General features: G+C 41.8%; 1 protein-coding gene across 1 annotated transcript in view; it reads left to right on the top strand.

The window, feature by feature from the left end:
- The first annotated feature begins 6,815 nt into the window (after positions 1-6,815).
- The window catches only part of LOC111869284 (neuromedin-U receptor 1), a 260,815-nt gene continuing 241,055 nt past the window's right edge, over positions 6,816-26,575 (top strand). The window contains exons 1-2 of the mRNA XM_023860680.2: positions 6,816-7,062; positions 13,828-15,135. Of these exons, the coding sequence (XP_023716448.1) occupies positions 14,922-15,135 (214 nt within the window). The 5' untranslated portion in view covers positions 6,816-7,062; positions 13,828-14,921. The remainder of the gene's footprint in view (positions 7,063-13,827; positions 15,136-26,575) is intronic.

The following is a 26,575-nucleotide window of genomic DNA, read 5'->3' as shown; positions in this document are numbered from 1 at the left end:
CCGTTGAAAGTCAACAGACGTTTCTGGTGATCATGTACTTCCATCTTCAGGGCCGAAGAATATAAGCCAAACAAGAAACCGTATATGAAGCAGATGACAACTTTCACGCTGGTTCCTTGCTTGTATTATTCTTCGAAACTGAAGATGGAGGCGATATGTTCCTCCGAAATGTCGGTTGTCTTTCAACGGGCTAAACGGCGTTATATCCCAGAAGACAGAAATTTTCGAATGTGTAAGGTGATGGGCGTGTTGTGAACCAGGTACTCCCCAAGCACAAAGTAGAAGAATACCTGAAGGTTAATATGATCTGGGATTGATGTCGTGTAGTCAGGTAAATAAATAAATTAATCAACGTTTAGGAGGATAGTGATACCTCCATCTTCAGAGTAGAAGGAAGAGGTAGCATGTTCCTCCAGATCGTTGATATGATTTAACAAATTATACAGTGTCTTATGATGAAATGACAGGAGGTAGGTGAAAGCTACATAATGAGGAGCTTCATAGCTTTTACTCCTCTCCAAATATAATTAGAATGATCAAGTCAAGGAGGATGAGGTGAGCAGAGCATGTAGCACGAATGGGGGCAGAGGAATGCATATAGGATATTGATGGGAAAGCCAGAAGGAAAGAGACCACTGGGAAGACCAAAACGTAGGTGGGTGGCCAATATTAAAATGGAACTTAGAAAGATAGGATGGATTGTATGGATTGGATTGATCTGGCTCAGGATATGGACAAGTGGATGGCTCTTGCGAAAACGGCAATGAAACTTCTGGTTCCTTAAAATGCTGGGAAATTCATAAGTAGCTGCAGAATTGGCGGCTCCTCAAAAAGGGCTCAGCTTCATGAGTGAGTATTATTTTTTTTTATTGCTAGTGCGGCCACTTCTGGCTTATTGAGCCAAGGTAAGTAAGTAAGTAAGTAAGTAAGTAAGTGAGTAATCTTCATATCCACCGTCACAAAAGCCTCAAATCTCACAGTTGTTATGGAACTGGTTGATGGTTTTGAGAGATGAAGTAGGATGGATAAGTAAGGAAGCGGTTAGAAGTTAATACACGAGCATTTGTTTGGAGGGGATGGCCTCAGGACAAAGAATTAAATCCAGAGACCCTCAGGTAAGAAATAATCCCTAGCCACTACACCACTGCGTTCGCGGCTATGACAAACGAAATGCAACAGCAAAGCAGTACGTAACACGGACAGCCTAATGACAGGTGAGCGCCCTCACACAACTGAATGATTACCATGCACACTCACAAATTACTGAAAATCAACAAGTGTCACTGTGACGTCATCACTTCCCCGCGTCACGGTATGGAAGTCTTTCTGATTCGTGTTTAATTTCCACTGAAATACATATGTTATTAAAATGTGTTATTTGGGTTTTGAGTTTTGATAATAATTCCTTGCAGATACAAATTTAATATGCTTAATCTGATGTAGCGTAGTTGGTTGACGCACTGTGGTACAAGCCGGAAGGTTGCGGGTTCAATTTCCGGTGATGTCAATGGATTATTTTTTCAATTGACCTAATTCTTCCAGCCGCACTATAGCCCTGGAGTCTACTCAGCCTCTAACAGAAATGAGTACCAGGAATCTTCCTGGGGGTAAAGGGCGGAGGGTTCGTAAGGCCAAAAATTATTGATAAGAAAGAGATATTACGTACTCTTTCTAATACCAGTATCTGTTTTACAAGTGATAAAGTTTTTATAATTTACCTAGAATAATATATTTCCGAAAATTTCACCGTCATCATCAATGCGCTTTGCAACTCGTGTGAGGACATGGCGTCTTGCTCTTCTGTACAGTGAAATAGCTCTATCTCGGAAACCGTTCGGAATAGGACACGTGTACACATACATTTCTTTTTTGCTAAGAATGACCGATACTATGAGCTCCCAGAATATTGACCTTTCCTCCTGGGACACCCTGTATGACATCGAATGGCGGGATGAAATATTAATTGAAGCCTTATGGGACACTCTGTATAGTATCGAATGTTGGGTTGAAATATTAATTGGAGCTTCCGGAGAAACCCTGTCTAGCATCGAATGGTGGGAGGTAGTTTAATTGGAGCCTGCTTGGACACTCTGTATAGCATCGAAAAGTGGGATGAAATATTAATTGGAGCCTCCTGGGACACTCTATATAACATCGAATGGCGGATTGATAAGGCAATTGGAGATCTGAAAGCAAGCGGTCGTACCCTAATCGAGGTGATATCCCGGCAACAACCTGGAGGAAAATTACGGAAAACCTCAGATGCTGTAGTCTGTGTCCAGACCGAGATTTGAGTCGAACGCATCCAGAAAGCGAGTCTAAAGTGTTACCGCTACACCGAACATTCTAAGTTTGAATGGAGAGATGAGGGAATAAGGTAAAGGAAGGAAGAACAGGGGTGAAGGATGAAAATATGAAATAAATTATTCTCCGTTAAATTTCAACGGGTATCTTCCTCCAGTTAATTTTGAATTCGAATAGCTTAGAGGGCATGATATGTGTTACAGTTGAAGAAAAAAGCACTTTTGCATAACAATAGTGCATAGTCAAGGAAGCGTGAGTTGGCAGCACTGATAGGAATGTTTTAGATGGAAATGGAACAGATGAAAGCCACAGCAGGAGAGAAATAGCTAGATGAGTGGGTAAGGTAGTGGTAAGGGGGGGGGAGGAGATCCACTGTCAGGTTACAGAAAGTTAGGCGCCACAGAGGTGAGAGTCTTGTGATCCGTTGTAGCTCTACTAGAATATTTTGGTCGACGTACAACTCAGATTTATTTCGAATTACGTAGACATGATTACCAGGGTACAAACTGCATTGTAGAATGAATGACGGGCGTAAGTTTAAAGATGGCTGCGAAATAATATTTCGATTGAATTCTGGAGTTGGGCTCAAATTTTATAGAAACTGTAAATAGTGGCCGAATAGTTCTCAGGTGCTAGCACAAAAATTTTAACCACTATCTCTACATATTTTCACGTGTTAAAAGTGACTGTCAATGTGGTTTGGATTTGAGATTGAATTTAGTGACCACTTTAATACACGACTCGTGATTACAATTATTTATAGCACCATCGCTTATCGTCATAATTTACAAATAACTGCTGGACACGCTAAGTCTTTTGTCTGCTGTGTCTTCACCAGTCGTTTCCCGGTAGCGGCTTCTAACAGTGGAGATTCTTCAGCTTCCGCGCTTACTTCTTTGGCCGCTGGTTTTCAACTGCACCGAATAAGTCTTCTCTTCACAAATTCCCTTGCAGAGCTCAACTGAACTACATCGTAGTTTCTTCTCAGCCTCCCTTGCAGAGCTCAACTAAACTAGACTGTAGTTTCTTCTCAGTCTCCCTTGCAGAGTTCAACTGAACTAGACCGTAGTTTCTTCTCAGCCTGCCTTGCAGAGCTCAACTGAAGTAGATTGTATTTCTTCTCAGTCTCCCTTACAGAGCTCAACTGAACTAGATCGTAGTTTCATCTCAGCCTGCCTTGCAGAGCTCAACTGAACTAGATTGTAGTTTCTTCTCAGTCTCCCTTACAGAGCTCAACTGAACTACGTGTAGATCGTAGTTTCTTCTCATCCTCCCTTGCAGAGCTCAACTGATCTAGACCATAGTTTCTTCTCAGCCTGCCTTGCAGAGCTCAACTGAACTAGATTGTAGTTTCTTCTCAGTCTCCCTTACAGAGCTCAACTGAACTACGTGTAGATCGTAGTTTCTTCTCATCCTCCCTTGCAGAGCTCAACTGATCTAGACCATAGTTTCTTCTCAGCCTGCCTTGCAGAGCTCAACTGAACTAGATTGTAGTTTCTTCTCAGTCTCCCTTAACTAGATCGTAGTTTCTTCTCAGCCTCCCTTTCAGGGCTCAACTGAACTAGATCGTAGTTTCTTCTCAGCCTCCCTTGCAGAGCTCAACTGAACTAGATCGTAGTTTCTTCTCAGCCTCCCTTGCAGAGCTCAACTGAACTAGATCGTAGTTTCTTCTCAGCCTCCCTTGCAGAGCTCAACTGAACTAGATCGTAGTTTCTTCTCAGCCTCCCTTGCAGAGCTCAACTGAACTAGATCGTAGTTTCTTCTCAGCCTCCCTTGCAGAGCTCAACTGAACTAGATCGTAGTTTCTTCTCAGCCTCCCTTGCAGAGCTCAACTGAACTAGATCGTAGTTTCTTCTCAGCCTCCCTTGCAGAGCTCAACTGAACTAGATCGTAGTTTCTTCTCAGCCTCCCTTGCAGAGCTCAACTGAACTAGATCGTAGTTTCTTCTCAGCCTCCCTTGCAGAGCTCAACTGAACTAGATCGTAGTTTCTTCTCAGCCTCCCTTGCAGAGCTCAACTGAACTAGATCGTAGTTTCTTCTCAGCCTCCCTTGCAGAGCTCAACTGAACTAGATCGTAGTTTCTTCTCAGCCTCCCTTGCAGAGCTCAACTGAACTAGATCATAGTGTCTTCTCAGCCTCCCATGCAGAGTTCAACTGACCTAGATCGTAGAGTCTTCTCGGCCTCCCTTACAGAGCTCAAATGAACTAGATTGTATATTCTTCTCAGCCTCCCTTGCAGTGCTCAACTCAACTGCCAAAGTCAAAGTCACATTGCGACTGACGGTCAGCCAATCAGTAAGTCTTGGTGTCGAGCCCAATCAAGGGCACATGACCAGATATTTATTACTGTTTGACAGTTGCGATCTTGTTTTTTGTGGAGCGCCTTCTCTGATGAGAGGACGGGTCTGTATTTTCCATATGCTGCTTGCTCTTGCCAACGCAGTCTTTCTCGGGTCCGAGTCCCTTGGGACTCGCGACCATATTTTACTGTCTCAGATTTGAGACTTCCCTTTTTCTCCGTCTCCTCCTAACACTCGCAGGGTCAGAGTGGAGGTATTCGACCCCGCCTCCACACGGGGGTCAACTGCCAGATTTCTACTTTCTTCTTTATAACCATTTTCACGGACCGAATAGAAAACACCACCATCAACAATATGTTTATTCACAATTCTTTATTAAAGTCCGTTGCAACACAACAATATAATGGTCAAGGCTAAACTTAGCTTAGCTACATGTTTCGGCTTTTAAAGCCATCATCAGGCAAACACATGAGTACTATGTTCACACTCTATTGAACTGCAACTTCCCTGTGACAGTAAAGCTGGATACTTGATAATTATTACATTATAAAATACATGGTATAAAAGTACAATGCACTATAAACATATAATAAAATGAAAGTTATGGCGTAAAATAACTCTTCATGTGATATTCCATATCATAAAGTCAGTTGTTGTAATTTTGTTATATTCCCGCGGACATAATGGTGTATTCTAGACTTGTATACATGTAACAAATTGCTTGGAGGCCCGTGATATCGGTGTAATATGGTTTCGACATTAATCTGGAAATTATGTGGGAATAATGGCATTAAATGTATTGTAATTAACTACTGAATTTGGTATCGATGATATAGTTGTATTCTTTACTTACTGTTTTGCCGGTGCCTCATCTTACGACGTATTTTTTTCCGTTCAGTAGAGAATACAGATTCCAACTGATTTTGTGATATATGTTAAAAGTGAAGTTGGCGCAACAGGATGCATGAAATGAAAAACTAAGTTTATTGTTGTACAGGCGCGTTTACCTCGCCGTTTTATAGAAACGGCCGTTCTTCTGTTGTTGCGTGCGTGTTCTTTTCCGCAAGAACCTGTTTATCGAGCCGTTGCTCAGAAACGGTCGTTGTATATTCGTCCGTCTCGCAGCCACTGCATAGCAACGACTGTGTAAGCTACAATATTATCGAAATATGTATATAGTGTAATATGGTAAACTAAATATCAGACTGTGAACAAGCTACGGGTTTCAATGTGGGCACGCAGTTTTAGCAGCTTATTTGGCGTTCGAATATATAGGCAAGACTCTCGTGAAGTATTTCCTAGCATAGCCCATATTACACATTAAATAAAATATCAATTATTTGCTAATATTTGACCTGAACTAGTGACTAATTTTGTGCATATCAAATTGACTTGATCATGCTAATTACACTTGGAGAAAAGTACAAGTTATGAAGCTCCTCATTACGTAGTTTTCTCCAACCTCCCGTCACTTCATCTCTCTTCGGTCCAAATATTCTCTTCAACACCCTGTTCTCAAACGCGTTCACTCTATGTTCCTCCCTTAATGTCGGAGACCAAGTTTCACACCCATACAGAACATACAAAATTATAATTTTTACGTTTTTAGACAGCAGACGAGAAGAAAAAAGGTTATGGACTGAATGTAATGGAAACATTACAGGAATTCAATCTCCTCCTAATTACCTCCTGAACCGAATTTTGATTTGTTACCGAAGTATAGAGCCTACTTTACAAAAACAATGCAGCTGCCAATTCACTCTTCTTTTTTTATTCACCCATCCACTTACATAGTCGCTCTCATTTACCTATTCAATGCGAAACACGCAAGTCACTGACTCCGTTACTCGCCCAGTTCATTATATGTAACTCCTTCACTCTTCATCTGAGTGACTCACTCTTTCTCCCACTTAGGACACACGCCGTCACTTTTTCACTCATTCGTTCATTCACTCGTCCTCTGACCCTCATTCACACACTAATAGATATTAATTATTCACACACACTAACTTGTATTCACAGTAAGTAACCCTCCTTTCATTCCATTCGGTGCTAAGCAATTTCTGTTGTCCGTACATCGCCGTTAAGTATCGGGAGACCGGTGCCGTTGTCTGACTCCCATTCACGTCGTGGGGAGAGCTGTGGTGGGGATATGCGCGCCGCGGTGCGTGAGGCCGGCCGGCCGGCTCTCCTCAGTGTCGCGTGGACCGGGGGGCGTACGCCAGTTGCAGCGTGAAGCAGCGAACGTACACGGAACGCAGTAGCAGCCGCCGCTTCGTTCGTGAGTGTGACGTGTGAAAGTGAGCGTTGGCGGTATCATTTACAGAAACAAATATTCGGTGCTCACAGATGTCTGAATAAGGATCTATAAACTAAGTCATCTGATGTATATAATTAACGCCTTCGGCATGAATTAAATCGCCGTTTCGTTATCGCATTGATAATTATGTATAATTAGGTAAATCCCTGATGAATCTTCACAGATTTGCTCTAGAAGTGATTATATATATATAGTCCATGCATGTTTTGATTAGGCAACCCTCTGATTAAGCTACTCAGAATTATTTTATAAGTGTGAAATATGGATAACGAATATTATAATAAGGTAAACTCATTAATTTCAACAAAATTACTCTAGACGTGTGAAATGTATCCCGCGTATATAATTATGTAAACCCGTATTAATCTCCTTAGAATTACTCCAAAACCGGTAAATATAGCCCATTCATATTTTAATCAGATAAACCTCTGATTAACTTCTTCAAGTAACATTGATGGGCATAAAACATTAGAATATTAGTGGTAATTATTTTCCTTCTTCCATAACATGAGCCATGGCGTAGTGCTTAATTAGATAAGCACGGAAAACTTCATATTTTTTTTTTCCATAACATTATAAATCATACTGAACCGGACCAGATAATATTCCTTAGGCCAATAAATTTATAAATTGAAAAATCAATAGTGGTCCAGTTTTTGGATGGAACCTTGAAGAGAAGTGGAGATAACCGAACCGTAGGAAATAAAGGAAACTTCTGTGTGATATTGGAATTTCTCACTGCAGTGGCTACGAAGATTTTACTGTCTTTTGGGTTGGGATGCCGTGTAGCCATGTAGCGTGTTAGATATTTGAACACAGCCGAGAAGTCTATAATCTTCAGCACACATCTTGGCAACATGTTGGCAGTGTCATTGCCCATAAGCAAGTTCGCCATTAGCAATGCAACACCGCGAAATCCTGAAATCAAGTCGAGAAATTACGCCATGGAAATTCTGAAATAAGGATTAGGTTTATGTTGCTGAATTTGTGCCAAGCCCAAGTTCAGTTTTATGTGTTGGTTATTCACACTCGAAGAACTAGTTTCATTATCATAACAAGTTAACAACATGCTTTTATCGCGTAAAAAGGATAATATTATGGAAGTTTTCTAAACTGAAAGTCATTACGTCACGCAAAATAGTTCCCGCGAAAAGAAAGTTATTTATTTGCAGGAACTGATAATCCGCAACTGAGTTTATGGGTATGTAGGGCTATTGTAAAATGGAGGAGGGAAAGTTCGGACAACGTATTCACATATTTTTTTCTAAAAGTGACACTTTCTTCTACTGCACAACCTGCTGTGTAATAAAAAGTGTTCAAAATTGTACAGTGTGCAGTGAATGGGGTCTTTCCGCAGAAGGAAACACTAATCTTTACTTTATGATAATCAAACATTGAATTCACATGCAACTTTCAACTGTAGGTAATGATATTTGCTCAAATCGGCCATAAATCAAAATCATATAGGCTTCCAGAACGAGTAAAGAATAAGTATTAAGGCTTTAGTGATTTGTGTTGATATAAATAAAAGGTAAATTTGTCCCAGTGTTTGACCAATTAAACACTACGCCATGAAGAGGTATGGGGGAGCGGAGGTATAGATCCACGTTTTCTTGACCTCGGCACTAGTTGAAGGTGAGTGGTCAGCTTCACGTCACGGCCGCTTTACCTCCCGGAAAGAGCCCCTGGCACCCGCTGGATAGGAGGTTGGGTGGACCCCAGAGCCGGTCTTGACGACGTGGAGAAGAGAATATTCTTGACCCTATCGGGACTCGAACACCGACACCTTGCTCGTCCAGCCAGTCGCTATACCGACTACGCTATCCAGGCCCCTACTGTTGTTACAAGCACGAAACAAAACTTAAATGCGCATAATTTTTCAGTTTGTGTTTCGAACATAATTTAGTCTAAAATAAAGAATTAAACAAATAGAATGTTAATATAATCTGAAGTCAGCAAAGATTTTCTGTTTCTCTTTTCGTTGTTCTGACTTTTCTTCAAGCTATGATTTGTTGTTTGTTTATGAAAGTCCGGAAATGTACTCTTAATATACATTTTTAAATTATCTGGAAATCCACATGACTTACTGGGAAAATATATGGGAAAGGAAATATGTTTTCATTTTCTTTTTGCAAAGTTTGTTGGGAAACATTTCCTGTCTGATAAATATTTCCCTAGTTGCGTGCAAGAAAGCATGTGTGTCTTCATGTAATGTTATCATTAAACATGTTAGATATGAATCAAGACTGGCGTAGTACAAAAGTTTTCCAATACAAATTTTCATAGAAATACCTCTAGCTCTTGTGGGCTTGTTCCGTGCATATGAACGGACGAGCTAAGCGAATTTAGTAGGAGCTGGATTATTTTGCAAACGCACGAAAGATGTAACTAATAAGAGTGCAGAACTTTATCTCTAATGTGCATCTGTGTAGAACACAGTCTGCCAATAATGCAACAAATTGTTCCTTTTTCTTCCACTTATACTTCTAACACAACATGTTTCGGCCCTAGATGGCCATCTCCAGGTGTCTTAATGCAGTGTAGCCCTTGTAATATATTAAGACACCTGAAGATGACCATCCAGGGCCGAAACATGTTGTGTTAGAAGTATAAGTGGAAGAAAAAGGAACAATTTGTTGCATTATTGGCAGACTGTGTTCTACACAGACGTTTTAATGTGACTTGCAACTGGATCCTTAAATACGGAATCTAATTTATGTTTTCAGGACGCCAGGATCGCAAGATTTTTTAAGTTAATTACTTGGTTATTTTACGATATTGAGTCAATTGATCAGGCCTGTAGGTCAAGTAATGCAAATTACGGTTGTAGCGTATAAGAACGTATTCTGTTGTTACTGTGTAACAGTGGCTTATCGTGAAAAAAGTACTGAAAGTTGAACAATACATGTGCGATAAAATCTTTTTTTCTCATTATGTTTGTTAGTGTGGTCTTTCTTCCTCTTAACACACATACAGATTACGTTTGCTTCTGACTTTTAACAAATACGTCTGTCGTTACGATTGATATTCCCTCAAAATTGTGACTTCGTAATAATTAAGTAATGTCTATCATTTGAAACGTACTTTTTCCCGTCTTTTTCTTTGTAAATTACAAATGTGATGGGGTTAACCGAAACGATAATGTTATTAAGGTATGAAGAAAAGCTATAGAAATGTTTAGTATTGTTCTATGAATATCTGGTTTACATTCATAGATCACGACGTCTGTCACTACGTCAAAACTGTGGAAACGTGCCACTGAAACGGATGGCAAAAGCCCCAAGAGAGATTCATACTTCACTTATCGTTTCAGTTCTTGTTTTCTTTTCAAGAAACCTTCTGTTAGCATTTCGGTGGCATCGTATAAGACATAAATATGTACAACTGCTGAGTCTCTCTCTTTGCCCCCCCCAAAAGTATATATAGGAAATTATTTGGTGTTTTGAGCTATGTATTTAATGCATCAGATGGAAAGTTTGGCATTTGCTGTAGGTCTCAAATACTCGTAGTGTTACGTTACGCACTTTGGCCAATTCAGTAAATTTTAATTATAATGAAAAAGGCTACAGAAGAATGTACTCGTTGTGAATCAAATTATATTCAGTTTAATTGGTAATAGTGGAAAAAGATGCTGAATATCAATAGGTATCCGGTAGAGAAAACCGAAATTAACGGCCGTGGAGATTCGTTGCACTGACCACGCCACACCCTCTATCCGCAAAATTTGGCACTAACTTCGCCGACAAGCGGCGGTTGCTCAGTCGGTATAGTTCACTTGCGTATTAAATTCATGGATTTCGTATTGTTTTGTATCGACAGATAGTCATTAGTTTAATATCTTAATTCTTCATCCCCCTTCACACTTTTATCTCTTTCCCTACTTTCTCCATTAAAACTGTGAATTAGATTACATCTCTATTCTTCAGGTGGTCCAGTTTTGAAGGTAGAGTTCCCAACTGTGTAAGCACATGAAGGCTACTGCAATTTGAGAGAGACATAACATACAGTCAGGTGATACGGGCATAAAGAGGCTTTTATTTTAGATATATATGTATATGCATGTAACTGCAAGGTACGGACAAATTTGGGCGCGAGTTTCTCATACCAAAACACAGAAAATATCGATATAAACGTGCTCCTATGTCCAGAAACTTTTATTTTGCAAGTTATAGCTGCAAGAATACTGTGTAGACACCAGCAGCGGTTGTTGGTCCGTTCTAGAAATCCGAGATTAGCGGCCGTGAGGATCCGTTACGCTGACCACGTCACACTCTATCCTCAAAAGTTGGCACTAACTTCGTCGACAAGCAGCGGTCGCTCGGTCGGTGTAGTTGGCTTGCAGATTACAAGCCACGGAGTTTTTTTTTTAGCGATTGTTGGTAACTGGAAGGCCTGCATGTTTCGCCACATTGGCTCACAGGCAACCACTTACATAATCTGGCGAAGCTACTGGAAGGTGTACCACTGGCAGCAGAGCACGAGTGTGGTACATGCATGATGGTGCTCCGTGCTGTGCGAGATGTTCTCACTATAATGACCGACGGATAGGTACAGGAGGACCCACTGCATGGCCTCCACGTTCACCTGACTTGAATCCTCTGGATTCTCACCTGTGGGGACACCTAAACACGCCTGTGTACGCAGCTCCTACTGACAACGAAGAGGCACTTCACATTGCACTGTGGATGCCTGTCAGACTATCCGCAACTGCCCCGGCATCTTTGTAGGGATGCGGCGGTCCATGATGAGATGTGTCGAGGCGTGCATCGAATCTCACGGAGGGCATTTTGAGCACTAATTATAGGCGCACTCCTTCAGCTAAAACTTAAAAGTGAAATGTTTCCGGACACATGCTGTTATGAACATTTTTGTTGTTTTTGGTATGAGAAACTGGTGCTCAAAGAGTGTCGGCACCTTTCAGTGACGTACAGATATACATGTGTTCACAGGTCTGATGTGTGTTATGGGCCAACGTCAGAATGTCAAAGTTGTTTGTGGTTCCTAGCCACATCCTGCTAAATAAACAGGGCAGTAAACTTCAAGACAGACAATACAATCAAAACACGTGGAGGGATGCCCTTAATTTAGTGCCGACGCAGTATGTAAGGGATATATAAAAGCCAACCACAGCAACTGAGCCACATAAAACATCCCACGCTCTCTACGCCAACAGAACCAGTAACTACGTATATATAAGCTATTCTCTTTTCTCAAGATACAACCAAAACGTTTAGTTCCCCTAATTATACACGTACAATCTGGTGACCTGATCCTGTCACGTGTAAACTTCAGTTCCCGAGCTGTCGCTTCATTGTATTGCATTAATATTAGCATCCTTACTTACTTACTTTTTTTTTAATTCGCTTAGTGAGGGGTGGAGTCCAACTGGGTCCACTCGGCACGGCGACCTGCCCCGAGTGATTAGGACGATGGAGCAATTGGTGGAATGAAGATTGGCAGGGGAAACCGAAGTACTCGGAGAAAACCCGCCCCAGCGCCACTTCGTTCGCCACAAATCCCACTTGACCAGGCCCGGGATCGAAACCGGACCGTAGCGGTGAGAAGACAGCGACTACTTACTTACTTACGGAGCTGAGCCCTTCTTGAGGAGAAGCCAATTCTACAGCTGCCCAAGAATTTCCCAGCATTTTATGCAACCCGAAGGTTCATTACCGTGTTCACAAGAGCCCTCCACTGGTCTCTATCCTGAGCCAGATCAATCTAATCCATACCATCCCATCCTATCTCTCTAATATTCATTTTAATATTATCAACCCACCTACGCCTTGGTCTTCCCAGTGGTCTCTTTCCTTCTGGCTTTCCCACCAATATCCTATATGCATCCTCTTCTCCCCCATTCGTGCTACATGCCATATCCACCTCATCCTCCTTGACTTGATCATTCTAATTATACTTGGAGAAGAGTACAAGTTATGAAGCTCCTCTTTATGCAGTTTTCTCCAACCTCCTGTCGCTTCATCCCTCTTCGGTCCATATATTCTCCTCAACACCCTGTTCTCAAACACCCTCAGTCTATGTTCCTCCCTTAATGTCAGAGGCCAAGTTTCACACCCATACAGAACCACAGGCAAAATTATAGTTTTGTATATTCTAATGATTAGCAGCCATGAGCCTTAATTATTAAAATTTAGTCAGTTTTCATACCTAGGCTTTACAGTTCTATGGGTGGGGTTAGTCTGTATATAGATATTACACACATCAGTTTCAGTAGGTATAGCGACTGGATACGGGCTGGACGGCTTGCCACTTGGAGTTCGAATCCCGGTAGGAGTAAGATTTTTCTCCTCTCCACATCGTCAATACTGGTTCTGGGGACAACGCGGCCTCCTTTCCAGAGGGTTCTGGGGGCTCTATGCACGGCGGTAAAGCGGTCAGACCTTGGAGCTGACCACTCATCTCCAATTAGTGCCGAGGTCAAGAAAAGATGATTCGCTAATACACGACAATTTCTGGTGATATATCCAAAACTTGACTGAAGCATAATAACATCTGTTGGATGTTAATTTTTAATGTAANAACCAGTTTTATAGTTACGTACAGATATTTTGTAAATATCTTTACATTTTTAAATACGTATAGTGTTCACTTCTACAAACCGATCGAGCTGACAAGTAGCTGTAATCACAACAAAATATTGTTACGTTATGTAATTAGACACTGAAGATGATCCGCTAATACACGACAATTTCTGGTGATATATCCAAAACTTAACATCTGTTGGATGTTAATTTTTAATGTAGTAATTTGAATATATGTGTTGTTTGAAAGGACACAGAATTTTGTCAAATTGCTTGGCCTTTTGCATTTCTCATTGTAATGATGAATTATAAGCCGCATAAGTGGAACCTGAAGTGCTTATCTCTGTATTTTGATGGATTGCAGGAACTCCGCCCATAAGTTTTTATGAGTTAGAACTTTTTAACTTGCCCGTCTCCGTGTGCCAGGATCACCAACCTTTCAACATAAAAGAGAGACTTTTGCCATCTACCTGCTTATTTCTAACATCCTGAAGGAAATTAAATTCTTTTGTACAGTCGAAAGGAGATTGAAGCATTAGTACTTAGGAGAACTTTCAGTTTGGCAGTCTGAAGTTATTGTTCTTATATTCTTAATGGATCTATGAAATAAAACAGAGATTATTAAGGAATTCTAAGATCATTTCGAAAGTATTAAAATAGCAGATTATGAAGTGTTTTGTACAAATATGACTTAAAAATATAGAACGATGGTGTTATAGAAACAAGTCAGTTTTCCCAGTTGTTTTCTTTTATAAAATTAGAATAGAGGCTCTCCAAGAGTTTGACACGAATATATGTCCTGTGAAAATTAATTTTATAATGAATCAAAAGAAATTTACAAAGTTCCAGAGAAAAGGTGCTTTAAACTGTGTTCGTAAAATAATTACTATAACGGACGAAATTAGAGTGACAGCGTGTGTCAAAGTACCCATTCAAAACGACACGATGTGAACCTAAGTGACTGTTATTGCAGGAAAAGTATATATTCCGGAAGAAAATATTGATACAGTTCTTCATACGAGGACACGTAATTATAAATACTTGCAAAGAAAAAATTCTTTGTGTTAACAGAAAGAAATATAAGATGGAATCATTAAAACATACATCGAAACAGGACGTAATTCTGAAGTTGATTGCCATTTCTTTAACAGATAGAACAAATATTAATCCGAATAAGAAATGTGTTTTCTAAAAAAAAATCTCGTCAACATATTCTTACACTTTTACAGATGAGGAATAATAAAAAAAATCGTGAAGTGTCCTTCGTTTAAAGTTGAAACCCGTGCGCTGGACACAACGATCATCGTAGCGGCTGTCTGTGCTGGAGGACTTGGGCAAGACAACAGCAACAGTACGGCTGCTTACTTGTACCCCAACTTCTCGGGGGTTGAGGGGGTGGGGAACGGGAGCACAGGGGCTGAGGTGCCTGTGATCCCTGGGTACATCAGGATTACATCCATGGTATTCTGCGTCGTAATCCTGGGCATCGGAGTGGCCGGCAACATCATGGTACCCATAGTGATCCTCAAGACGAAGGATATGCGTAATTCTACGAACATCTTCCTGATGAACCTGAGCGTGGCAGATCTCATGGTACTCCTGGTCTGCACGCCGACCGTTCTGGTGGAAGTGAACACCAAACCTGAGACCTGGGTGCTGGGCGAGGAAATGTGTGAGTATTGCTTTCACATTGTGACCTAACCTCTTTCTTATGCGGTACGAGATTAATCTCAGACTATGTGAGATTTGACTATGAAGAAAGCAGTCTTCTGGGATGTGCCGCCGTATAGATATTGTGTTAACCGACGTTGAGGAACGTATCGCCTCTATCTTCAGGGTAGGAGAAAGAAAAAGAAAATCCGCGAGCGAGGAACCAGCGTGAGCAGGTGCTAACAGACTAATGTCTGCTAGTTCTCTCCACGCTACTCACGGCATGTCTCGTTTAGAAGCATTTGTCTGTATGTATTCTGTGAAAAGTAAAACTGTCCCTCTAACATGTCGTGCAGGCACATAAGTTTGTCAGACGTCGAGGCGCCCATGTTTTTCTAAGCAATCGGCTGAAAGAGGTGGATTTCTCTAAATTTCTAATGTTGTATTTTAGCGTCCTGTTGCACTGATTTTCATCCATTTTTCATGTACCTGCTATGGTTTGTCTTCCTTTTTATTTGAGGTTTTGGGCTCTTTCTCTTAGTTTATTGGGTGGTTGAGTTGGGTATGAGTTGTCTAGGTTTAATTTGGGGAATTCGTTTGCTTCTTTTTTCTGCTACGGATGTGTAGTGTTTTCTGGTTCAGTGTGGTTTATACCTTATTTCTCTACTTATGGGAACACACATCACAAGACACGGTTTACACAGAATATAAGAAAAACGACCCCCATAGTAGAAGAACCACACGCAAATTTTAATTAAGACACATAAGACGAATAATCTTAACAAGTTTTAGTGTGTGTAAATTTATTATAGTTGACGAATATGCACTTCTTAAATACTTTTTAAATAATTTTATAAAGACATATAATGGCAAGCAATGCAATAGATTAGCGTGATTAGGGCACCTGATGATGGCACTATGTTGCCGATACATGTCGTGAAGTAACAGGTGAAATTGAGTGCACTACAAGATGGCCACTGTATACATATCATGGTTCTTTAAATTTACCTAATCCTTTCTGCCGCACTATGGCCCTGGGGCCGACTAAGCATCTAACAGAAATGAGTACCAGGAAGCTTCCTGGGGGGTAAAGGGCGGCCGGCGCGTAAGGCTGATAACCTTTCCGCCATTTGTAAGCCGGTTTTCTGGACAAAATGTGGGAACCTTGACGTCCTACTGCCCCATGGGCCTTCACGGCCTGTTACAGGGATGGATATTTACACTTCACATTATGCTTATTAACAAGTATGAAGAAAATTCTCGTTTGACAGACGGAAGTGTATTTATTTTATAAGTGATCAAAGACTATGTTGGATCTGAGATTCCACAGCGGTGGTTATTAAGAGTTCTCTCTTCTGCCTCGACGGATTGGACTCTCTGGTCTGTTTCCTTTCAAAACTAATTCTGAATTTATGAATCTTATACATATGGACTAGACCGCCTCTGTGGTCTAGTGGTCAGAGTTCTTGGCTAGAGATCCAGAGGTCCTGGGTTCGATTACCGGCGCCACCAGATTTTCTGAGGAGTAGACGGTCTGGAACGGGGTCCACTCAGCCTCGTGAGGATAATTGAGGAGCTGTTTCAAGGAAATAGCGGCACTGGTCTAGAAAACCGAAATTAACGGCGGTAGGGATCCGTTGCGCTGACCACGTGACACCCTATCCGCAAAAGTTGGCACTAACTTCACCGACAAGCGGCGGTCGCTCGGTCGGTATAGTTCGCTTGCAGACTACAAGCCACGGAGTTTGTTTGTTTCTTGCTTTTATAATTATGGACTGAGGATCAGCCCGTCACAAGGCCGCTACCTGCACAGGACAACACGAACGGAGAATAAATGCAGACAGACATCCATGCCTCGAGTGGAATTCGAACCTACGATCTACTGTTTGAGCAGGCGAAACATTTCGTGCTTTAAACCGCTTGGCCACTCTGATAGGCGAGTTGTATCATCTATAGTTCTTTTTAAATTGTCCGACGAATATCTCGTTTCCAATCTATTTATCTTGCTGCCTGCTTTCTTCTGTTTTTATTTTAGTTTGTTGGGGTGGGGTGAGACGAGTGCACTTGGTACGTCGGTCACTAATTGGCCTATTGTACCAGCCCCGGTTGATAGATGATGAGTGAGGAGTAGTCGGTGGAATGAGAATTAGCAGGGGAAACCGAAGTGCTCGGAGAAAGCCTGCCCCAATGCCACTTTGTCTACCACAAATCCCATATGACGTGTACTTCTCATAAGGCGAAATTGCTTAAAAGGAAAACATTGATTGAGACCTACAGCCACGATTTCATGTAGACTGAGGCAGACAGTCTACATGTAGCCCACGAAAACACAATTTGAAGTCTCCAGCTGTCTGTTTCATTGGAAGATAAAAGGAACCTGCGGCTGTTAATTGCGAATTTTCAATTTGTGAGCCATTACACGAATTGACTGATCCGATTGCATTTACATGTTTATTGACTGAATGAACGGGAGTTGTGTAGAGGCAGCTGTTCGGCACTGTGGCGGGGGTGTCTCCATTTGCACAAGCACGTAGAAGCACATGAATGAAGAGGCGAGTCTCGTGGAGCTGGATAAAAATGGATAGGGGTGAGACGTTTAGAGACAGGCGAACAAGTGATTTCGGTGAGGTTGAGGGTCAGAGCAATGAGCAACAAAATGTTTTGGACACAAATGTATTAATTATAGAGGGAAGCAGACGTATTATGGGGAGAGACTGTCTCCATGTTCGTTAGCACTCTCTTTTGTCTCGTCACCTTTGATTAGATCACCATAGAATTTAACGCAGTATCTATCTGTCTGTCTGTCTATCTATCTATCTATCTGTCTGTCTATCTATCTGTCTGTCTAACTACCTATCTATCTGTCTGTCTATCTATCTATCTATCTGTCTGTCTATCTATCTGTCTGTCTAACTATCTATCTATCTATCTGTCTGTCTATCTATCTATCTACTCTTATGTGTCTATCTATCTATCTCTCTATCCATCTATCTATCTATCCGTCTATCTGTCTATCTACTTGTCTGTCTGTCTATCTATCTATCTCTCTATCCATCTATCTATCTATCTATCTATCTGTCTATCTGTCTATCTACTTGTCTGTCTGTCTATCTATCTATCTACCTATCCATCCATCCACCCACCTGCCTACCTACCTACTCGTCTACCTGTCTACCTCTCTGTCTGTCTGTCTGTCTGCCTATATTTGTTCCCGTTGCTTCCACTTGAAGCATAGGGCATCCATGAAACGCTCCGTTTCAATTTAGTTTTTTTCATCTTAGAGGGTCGGTAGGACTCCTTGGACGGGGATCAGCCCGTCGCAAAAGTGCTACCTAACACAAACGCAGAATAAACGCAAACATCCGTGTTTTCAGTGGGATTCGAACGTAAGATCCCAGCGTTCGAGTAGGCGAAGACGTTTCATGCGCGGTCGCTGTGAAGGGCCGTTAGTATTTCACGGTGCATAATAAGTCACGGATGGTCTCACATCTTGTGTATGGGGAGCAGAGGTAAGAAAGGTTTCTGCGTGTTACAGCATTTGGACTGACTATTTTTGTGATCACTATACCTGTACATGTTATCGGGAAAATGGAGCAGAATCTGTTGTGCTGTCTTGTTATTTGAGCCCCACGCTCTCTTTGCAACTGAGAGCTCGCAGCGGCACGTGAAATGAATGAGTCCTAATTTGTATTTCGTTTCCGAGAATCGGATCGTGTTACTTTGTCGTAGGCGTGGGTTCAACATTCGAAGCCTTACGGCTGTATTGGTGTCAGAAGTGGGATGCCAGTACACACCAATCCCAGCTGCACACGATGCATACCTTGTGTATAGTAAACTTCATTATGGAAATATGGGTTATGTTACTATGAAATGTAGACCAATTTCTAAGCAATGTCCGAAATACGCGCACGCACCCGTAGAACCAGTGTCGCAAGAGGTGTTTTCTATGTGGTTCGCATATATCCATTGCTAGGTAACGGACCGATAAACACGAATTCTTGACAACAAATAGGATGTTTTCCGTGTGGTCCGTGCCGATGAGTTCTATTGTAGATGACATTGCAGTCAGTTAAGAGTTGAGGGTTCAGCTGTGGAGTGTTACGCATCGGGCAGCGGAAACTGAAGGATCTCCATTGCTAAGATTCGTTACCAGAAAGTGGCTAGTGATAACAATGCACACTCTTCACTTCACTCTATGCCGCTGAACATTTCTGTATAACCACTTTGAACGGACCACGCAGAAAACAGCCTCTGTTATTATGGAGGCGTGTTTAATGATCCCTTGCCTAACAATGGATATCCTATTGTAACGAGCGTTGGTTCCTGCGGGAATATGTTTACCGAGTCGTTATCTACCAATGGATATAGGCGTCATAATACATAGACGTGAGTGGTAGGATAATATTAAAATGAATCTTAGAAAAATAGAATGGGGGATGTAACAGGGTCCATGTGAATCAGGATAGATAGTGAACACTCTAATGAACCTTTGGGTTCCGTAGAATTTGGGGAAATTCTTGGATGGCTCAATGGCTGTTGGTTTCTCAATAAGGACTTGGCTCATTGGAGTTATTTATCAGTGACACCTCGCACTTGCCGTCACCTCTGCTGGCACTGACACGTAGAGCCTTCTCTCTCTAAGACCAGTTTTCCCCCTCCAACCAACACGCCCTTTAACGCCAGAAACAACATCGTGCTTCGCCAGATAAGGAAGTCTTCCTCTCTTTACATCCTCTTCAATTCTTTCTCTGCTTTTCACTCGTTTTCTCCTTCATTACTTCTCTCTCTCTCTGTATATATGGGTTGGAGGTTATGATGAATTGCACTAAATCAGGAGCAGTGTTTCGATTCCAGAGAAGAGAGTTATGACGGAAGGAAAAAAGTGTTCTGTTCAATATAAAGGACGATTAGTTTGAAATAAATGCGTGAAATACTCGAGTATAATTAAAATGATCAAATCAAAGAGGATGAGATGGGCAGGGCATGTAGAGAGCATGGGAGAGAAGAGGATTGCATATTGGATATTGGTAGGAAAACCAGAAGGAAAGAGACCACTGGGACGACCAAGGCGTAGGTGGGCGGACAATATTAAAATGGATCTTAGAGAGAAGGGATGGGATGGATTGGATTGATCTGGCTCAGGATATTAACCAGTGGAGGGCTCTAGTGAACACGGTAATGAACCTTCGGGTTCCATAAAATGCTGCGAAATTCTTGAGTAACTGCACAATTGGCAGCTTCTCAAGAAGTGCTCAGTTCCATGGATGTGGTCTGAATATATATATTGTGGTGAAGTGGTTAAAATGAAATTGATCATTTACATATCATCGAAAGTATTTCATACCTTCTTCGATTTCAATGTTATTTGTGACTTGTTTAATATTGTCACGTGTAAGGGGGTGTGCGTGACTTATAAGAAGGATTTTGGATTGGATGATTGGATTTATTGCACCTAATGCATTCACACAACTACGGGCTACACTAATTACAGCGCTATCGCTATACTTCACACTTTCAGTTCACGGTTACACACGCACTAGGATTCTCAGTCTTCACTAGTCGTGTCTTTGCAACGGATTTATAACAGTCTCACTCTCATTTGAAATGCACATGAAATCTTTTTCTCACAGCCTAATTCCTTTTTTTGCCATTATTCTGCAGCTGACAATTCATAAGACTGATCTCAATTCAATTCCTCTGGTCCCAAGCTCATAACATGGCAGGCAGGCGTCTCGAAGCTCGACCCCTCTCTTCCAACTACTACTCACTCTACTCGACTACTACTCTCTACTGCTCCAACTACTTCGTCCCGTCTTCTGACTCTTATTATTTTGGTACCCCTTGGCACGGACAGCACAGAAGACACAGCCTTTGTTGTTAACGAGGCGCGTTTACTGGTCCGTTACTTAGTAATGGATGTTCTTCTGTTGCATGCGTACGCTTCGCGAGAATGTGTTTACCGAGTCGTTGCCCCGCAATGGGTTTACACATCACAAAACATGTCCTGTTCTGTGGGGATATACGGGCACATATCATCATTGGCGAAACAGCCCTTTTGGAGCCGTAGTCTTCCTTAGAAGATTCTGTCGGGTTTGTTATCCGGTTTTCACTCACAGGGCAAGTTCGTCAGTCTTGTATCCAACCGCCAAACTGAAGGATACATACGTATATCATCATTCATTCATTCATTCATTCATTCATTCATCAGTGATCTGTCAAGACGACAGGTCCACAGTCTCTTCCAAAACAGTTCCTCCACTTAATGCGATCTAGAGCTTTCTCCTTCAAATGAGAATATCCTCTTCTGTCCCCAAGGTCATCCAGCATCTTCTTACGTCTTCTTCCTCGTCTTCTGGTCACTTCTATCCGCCCCTCTATCTTTCCTTCAATAACTTCTTTTAGAAGGCAGTTTCTGCGTAAAACATGACCAATCCAATTAGCCTTCCGTTTTCTTATTTCGTGTAGGATATTCCTCTGCTCACTGACTCTAATTAACACTTCTTCATTTCTCACATAATCGGTCCAACTGATCTTCTCCATCCTTCTCCAACACCACATTTCGAAGCTTATATGATAATATGAAATTTTTATGATATGTGTAAAATTATGGGAAGAGTGCGCAGACAAATCGCTGGTTTCAAGTAATACTAATTCTGCCATTAATTTTTCTCTGTCATCAGCTTCTTCATTTTTCAGAAAAAGTCTCCTTTGAAAAATTTCTTGAGAACTGTATTCTGTATACGAAGCGAAGTCCCCGGTATGTACACAGTTAATAATTTTCATTTCATGCATCCTGCTGTGTTAAAATATATACAACTTATTTATTTGACCGTCACAACATAACAATAAAAGAACTTCAAGGACAATGCCCAGATATAGTTCTGCTACATGTTTCGGCCACTAGGGGCCATCATCAGGCAAACACACTTCAACAAACGTACACCACTGAACTGCAGTACGCAAAATTTGATACAATGTCATAAATCAGTTAAGATAATTTGCAATAAGAATACAATAAGTAGGTTATTTAAAACTAATAAAAGTCACATATAAAAAAAACATTAAAATTTGATTGATGTTTTTTAACATCGAATCAGTCGTTGGTTCCACTTTACATACGTATCCGTCGACAAATAGTAAATTTCAATGTTTCATTATAAAATTGTATGGAAGGCCCAATAATTAATGGAATAGTTGGAGCCTCATCATACGGAGAATTGTACGTTCAATTCCTTCTTGAGAAGCTGATAATTGTGCAGCTACTCAAGAACTTCCGAGCATTTTATGGAACCCGAAGGTTCATTACTGTGTTCACAAGAGCCCTCCACTGGTCCATATCCTGAGCCAGATTAATCCAATCCTATCTCTTTAAAATCCATTTTAATATTGTCTACCCACCTACTTCTTGGAAGGGGGCACGCGGTAGCGTAGTTGTTTGAGGCACTATGTTACAAGCCGGAAGGTCACGGGTTCAAGTCCCGATGAGGTCATTGGGTTTTTTTTCAATTGACCTCATCCTTCCAGCCGCACTATGGCCCTGGGGTCGGCTCAGCCTCTAACAGAAATGAGTACCAGGAATATTCTTGGGGGTAAAGGGCGGCCGGCGCGTAGGGCTGACAACCTTGCCGCTATCTATGAGCCGATTGTCTAGAAAATGTGGGAACCTCAACATCTTAAAACCCTATGGGCCTCCACGGCCTGTTACAGGGATACCTTTACTTTTTACTTACTTACCTACTTCTTGGTCTTCACAGTGGTCTCCCTCCTTCTGCCTTCCTCACCAATATCTCACATGCATTCATCTTCGCCCCATTCGTACTACATGCCCTGTCCATCTCATCCTCCTTGACTTTATCATTCTAATTATACTTGGCGAAAAATACAAGTTATGAAGCTCCTCATGCAATTTTTCTCCAGCATTCTGTCACTTTATCTCTCTCCGTTCCAAATATTCTCCTCAACACATTTACTTTCCATAATGGTAAATTTAAAGGGAAACCTGTTCTGTACAAGTCGACTTGCACTGTGTCTACAAATATGCGGCAGACAGACTTACGAACACAGATAAGCCGCGCCGCGCTGTGGCTTGCAGACGTGACTGAAGATATCTTGGTGCACATAAAGAAACCAGAGATGGTACTAACTACATTACAAAGAGCGATCATATGTCACTGCTGATTTGTTTCACTTCCCCCAACATATGGGGGCATGCGGTAGTGTAGTTCGCTGAGGCACTGTGCTACGAGGCGGAAGATGGCGGGTTCGGTTCCCCTATGAGGTCATTGGAATTTTCAGTTGATCTAATTCTTCCAGCCGAAATGTGCCCCTGGAGTCAACTCAGCCTCTAACAGAAATGAGTACCAGGAATCTTCCTGGGGGTGAAGGGCAGCCTGCGCGTAAGGCTGTCAACCTCACCGCCATCTGTGAGCCGATTTTCTATAAAATGTGGGAGCCTCGATTTCTCACAACCCCATGGGCCTTCGAGGTCTGTTACAGGGATAGTTTTAAATTCCCCCGCCCAAGGAAGTGTAACATTTCAGTTTTGCTCAATACATTTTCGTGCTAATTCTCTCTGCGTCTCAACTCCATAACACAGGGGTCTACATTAAAAGATGATAGTTATACATCTGGTAAAATAGTTCACTGCTGTTAGAAACATGAAGGTGCAGTTGTTGCCTTGTTAATATGAGAGAGTGGAGCCTGCACGTGAGCGTAACAACTTTCGAAGCTACGCAGTGCCATAAGCTAAAAAGCTACGTTCTTAATTATACATATTTCTGTTTGGGGAGATACGAGGTTCGAATATTGGCAGGATATCCGTCTATTTAGTCCTGGATTTTCTCAAGTTTTGTTATTTATCCAGGTGAATACCGACTCGGAGCCATTTCACAGTAACCTCACAGTCTCCTCTTCACTGCCTGACTATCAAGATTTCAGAGTTCAGAGTTACTTTACGACTGGCGGTTTCCCACCAATCAGTTTGTCTTGGTGCCAATCTCCTTGAAACTCACGAACAGTAATTTTATTTTCCAACTAAACATTTTCTGTTATAGTCCTTATGTAACATCCTCTCTGGCGAGAGGGTGGGTCTGTCGTTTACAATTGCTGCTGATCCTCGCCAGCGCAGTCATACTCAGATCCGAGTCCTGCGTGACTCATGACCATATTTTACTGCCTCAGATTAGAAATTCCCGAAACCTGGAGGGCCAGGTCTGTGTATTTATATCCTACAGGAACAGGATGGCACAGGTACGTATATATCCCCAGTCACTATATTCACTTTTCATCGCCTCCTACACTGACTAAACTCTAAACCTTGTCTTGCTTATAACCCATCGACACGGACCACACAGAAAACACCGTACCTCTTTTGCTGTACCAATGTTGCGTTTGTGTCTGTTGCTGTGGGAAGGTGTTTACAGAGCCGTTGCCTAGAAATGGCTCTGGTATATCTGCCTATTTCGCGGTAGTTATTTATCTGTCACTGCATCATATCCCAGAAGACAGTGAACTTCATATTCACTACCATGAGAACCTGATATGCCCTTCTCGTGTTGTTATAATAAGCAGTTTCCCTGACGAAACTTGGCGAAACAAGTCCGGAGTCATACCGCTGTAGCATACTGCTCAGTGAACACGGTACGAACCTTCGCGTTCAACAAGTGATGGATAATTCTTGACAGGTTGAGTATCGTGAATTTTGCAAGGATAAACTCTTAGCCGAAAAGAAAAATGTATTTGTTTTGTGACGTTCAGTCACGTGGAGGACCCACCGAGTTTGACTGTCACACGTGTCAAATCCCTCCCTTCATCAGCCTGTTTGTTCAGCCCTGCCATTGAACAAAATAAACAGAGAAATAAAAGTACGAACTCGGTTCGCCAACACAATCGTACATCAGACAAAGGTGGGGCCCATGGCACCTCCGTAAATGCTTTCTAATATTATACATTCAGACTTCACTTTACTGCTGTATTATTCCTAATGAACAGAGCTGGCTGGACGATTCCAAGGTCCTTGAACTGCACATGACGAGGTGTACAAGAAGTTAGTACACAGTGAGGTCAATAGTTGATGCTGGAATTCCTCAGTATATTCACTTTCTGCGGGTTTTATGACCGGGGTTCGATTCTCAAGCTATATAAATTTCTTATCAATCAGGCCGAATCTTCGGTCGTCCAATGAATGACGAGGGCTCTTATTTACCTTGGGGGGGGGGGAGCAGAGGAATGCCCAAGCTGACCACACCTACGTATAGTGACGAAGTTACGAATGCATTCAGCTGTTAACTATGTATCTATGGCCCTACAGCCCTTCTTTGGACCGTGGCCGATTTTTAAGTTTATTAATCTTTTTACACAGTCTGTAGGATTCATGGGATTGGGGATCAGCCCGTCATAAGGCCGCTACCTGCAAGCAGGACAGTACAAACACAGAATAAACGCACACAGACGTGCATGACTCGAGTGAGATTCGAACCCATGATCCCAGTGTTCAAGCGAGCGAAGACAGTTCAAACCTTAGACCGCGTAGTCACTGTGACCGACATGCAGCTGTCTCTGCATTCCTTTATGTCCGTAGTGCTTAGGATCAGTGACAATTTTGTCTCCATTAATTGGATTGTTAGTAGCCTACAATCTAAAGGAATCAATTTGCGCTCCTCTTTGTGAGCAGTGAGTTCTCACAGGCTTACGAGGTCACCGTGTTGTCTATGTTTCTATATGTGTCTGTATCCCCTCGCCCTATCAACTTCTGGTTTTCTATATGTGTCTGTATCCCCTCTCCCTATCAACTTCTGTGTTTCTATATGTGTCTGTATCCCCTCTCCCTATCAACTTCTGTGTTTCTATATGTGTCTGTATCCCCTCTCCCTATCAACTTCTGTGTTTCTATATGTGTCTGTATCCCCTCTCCCTATCAACTTCTGTGTTTCTATATGTGTCTGTATCCCCTCTCCCTATCAACTTCTGTGTTTCTATATGTGTCTGTATCCCCTCTCCCTATCAACTTCTGTGTTTCTATATGTGTCTGTATCCCCTCTCCCTATCAACTTCTGTGTTTCTATATGTGTCTGTATCCCCTCTCCCTATCAACTTCTGTGTTTCTATATGTGTCTGTATCCCCTCTCCCTATCAACTTCTGTGTTTCTATATGTGTCTGTATCCCCTCTCCCTATCAACTTCTGTGTTTCTATATGTGTCTGTATCCCCTCTCCCTATCAACTTCTGTGTTTCTATATGTGTCTGTATCCCCTCTCCCTATCAACTTCTGTGTTTCTATATGTGTCTGTATCCCCTCTCCCTATCAACTTCTGTGTTTCTATATGTGTCTGTATCCCCTCTCCCTATCAACTTCTGTGTTTCTATATGTATCTGTACTCTCTCTCTCTATCAACTTCTGTGTTTCTTTATGTGTCTGTATCCCCTCTCCCTATCAACTTCTGTGTTTCTATATGTGTCTGTAT

Source organism: Cryptotermes secundus, unplaced genomic scaffold (genome assembly GCF_002891405.2).
Source record: "Cryptotermes secundus unplaced genomic scaffold, Csec_1.0 scaffold124, whole genome shotgun sequence".
NCBI lineage: Eukaryota > Metazoa > Arthropoda > Insecta > Blattodea > Kalotermitidae > Cryptotermes > Cryptotermes secundus.
Note: the sequence above shows the minus strand (reverse complement) of the source record. Positions and strands in the feature narration are given on the sequence as shown.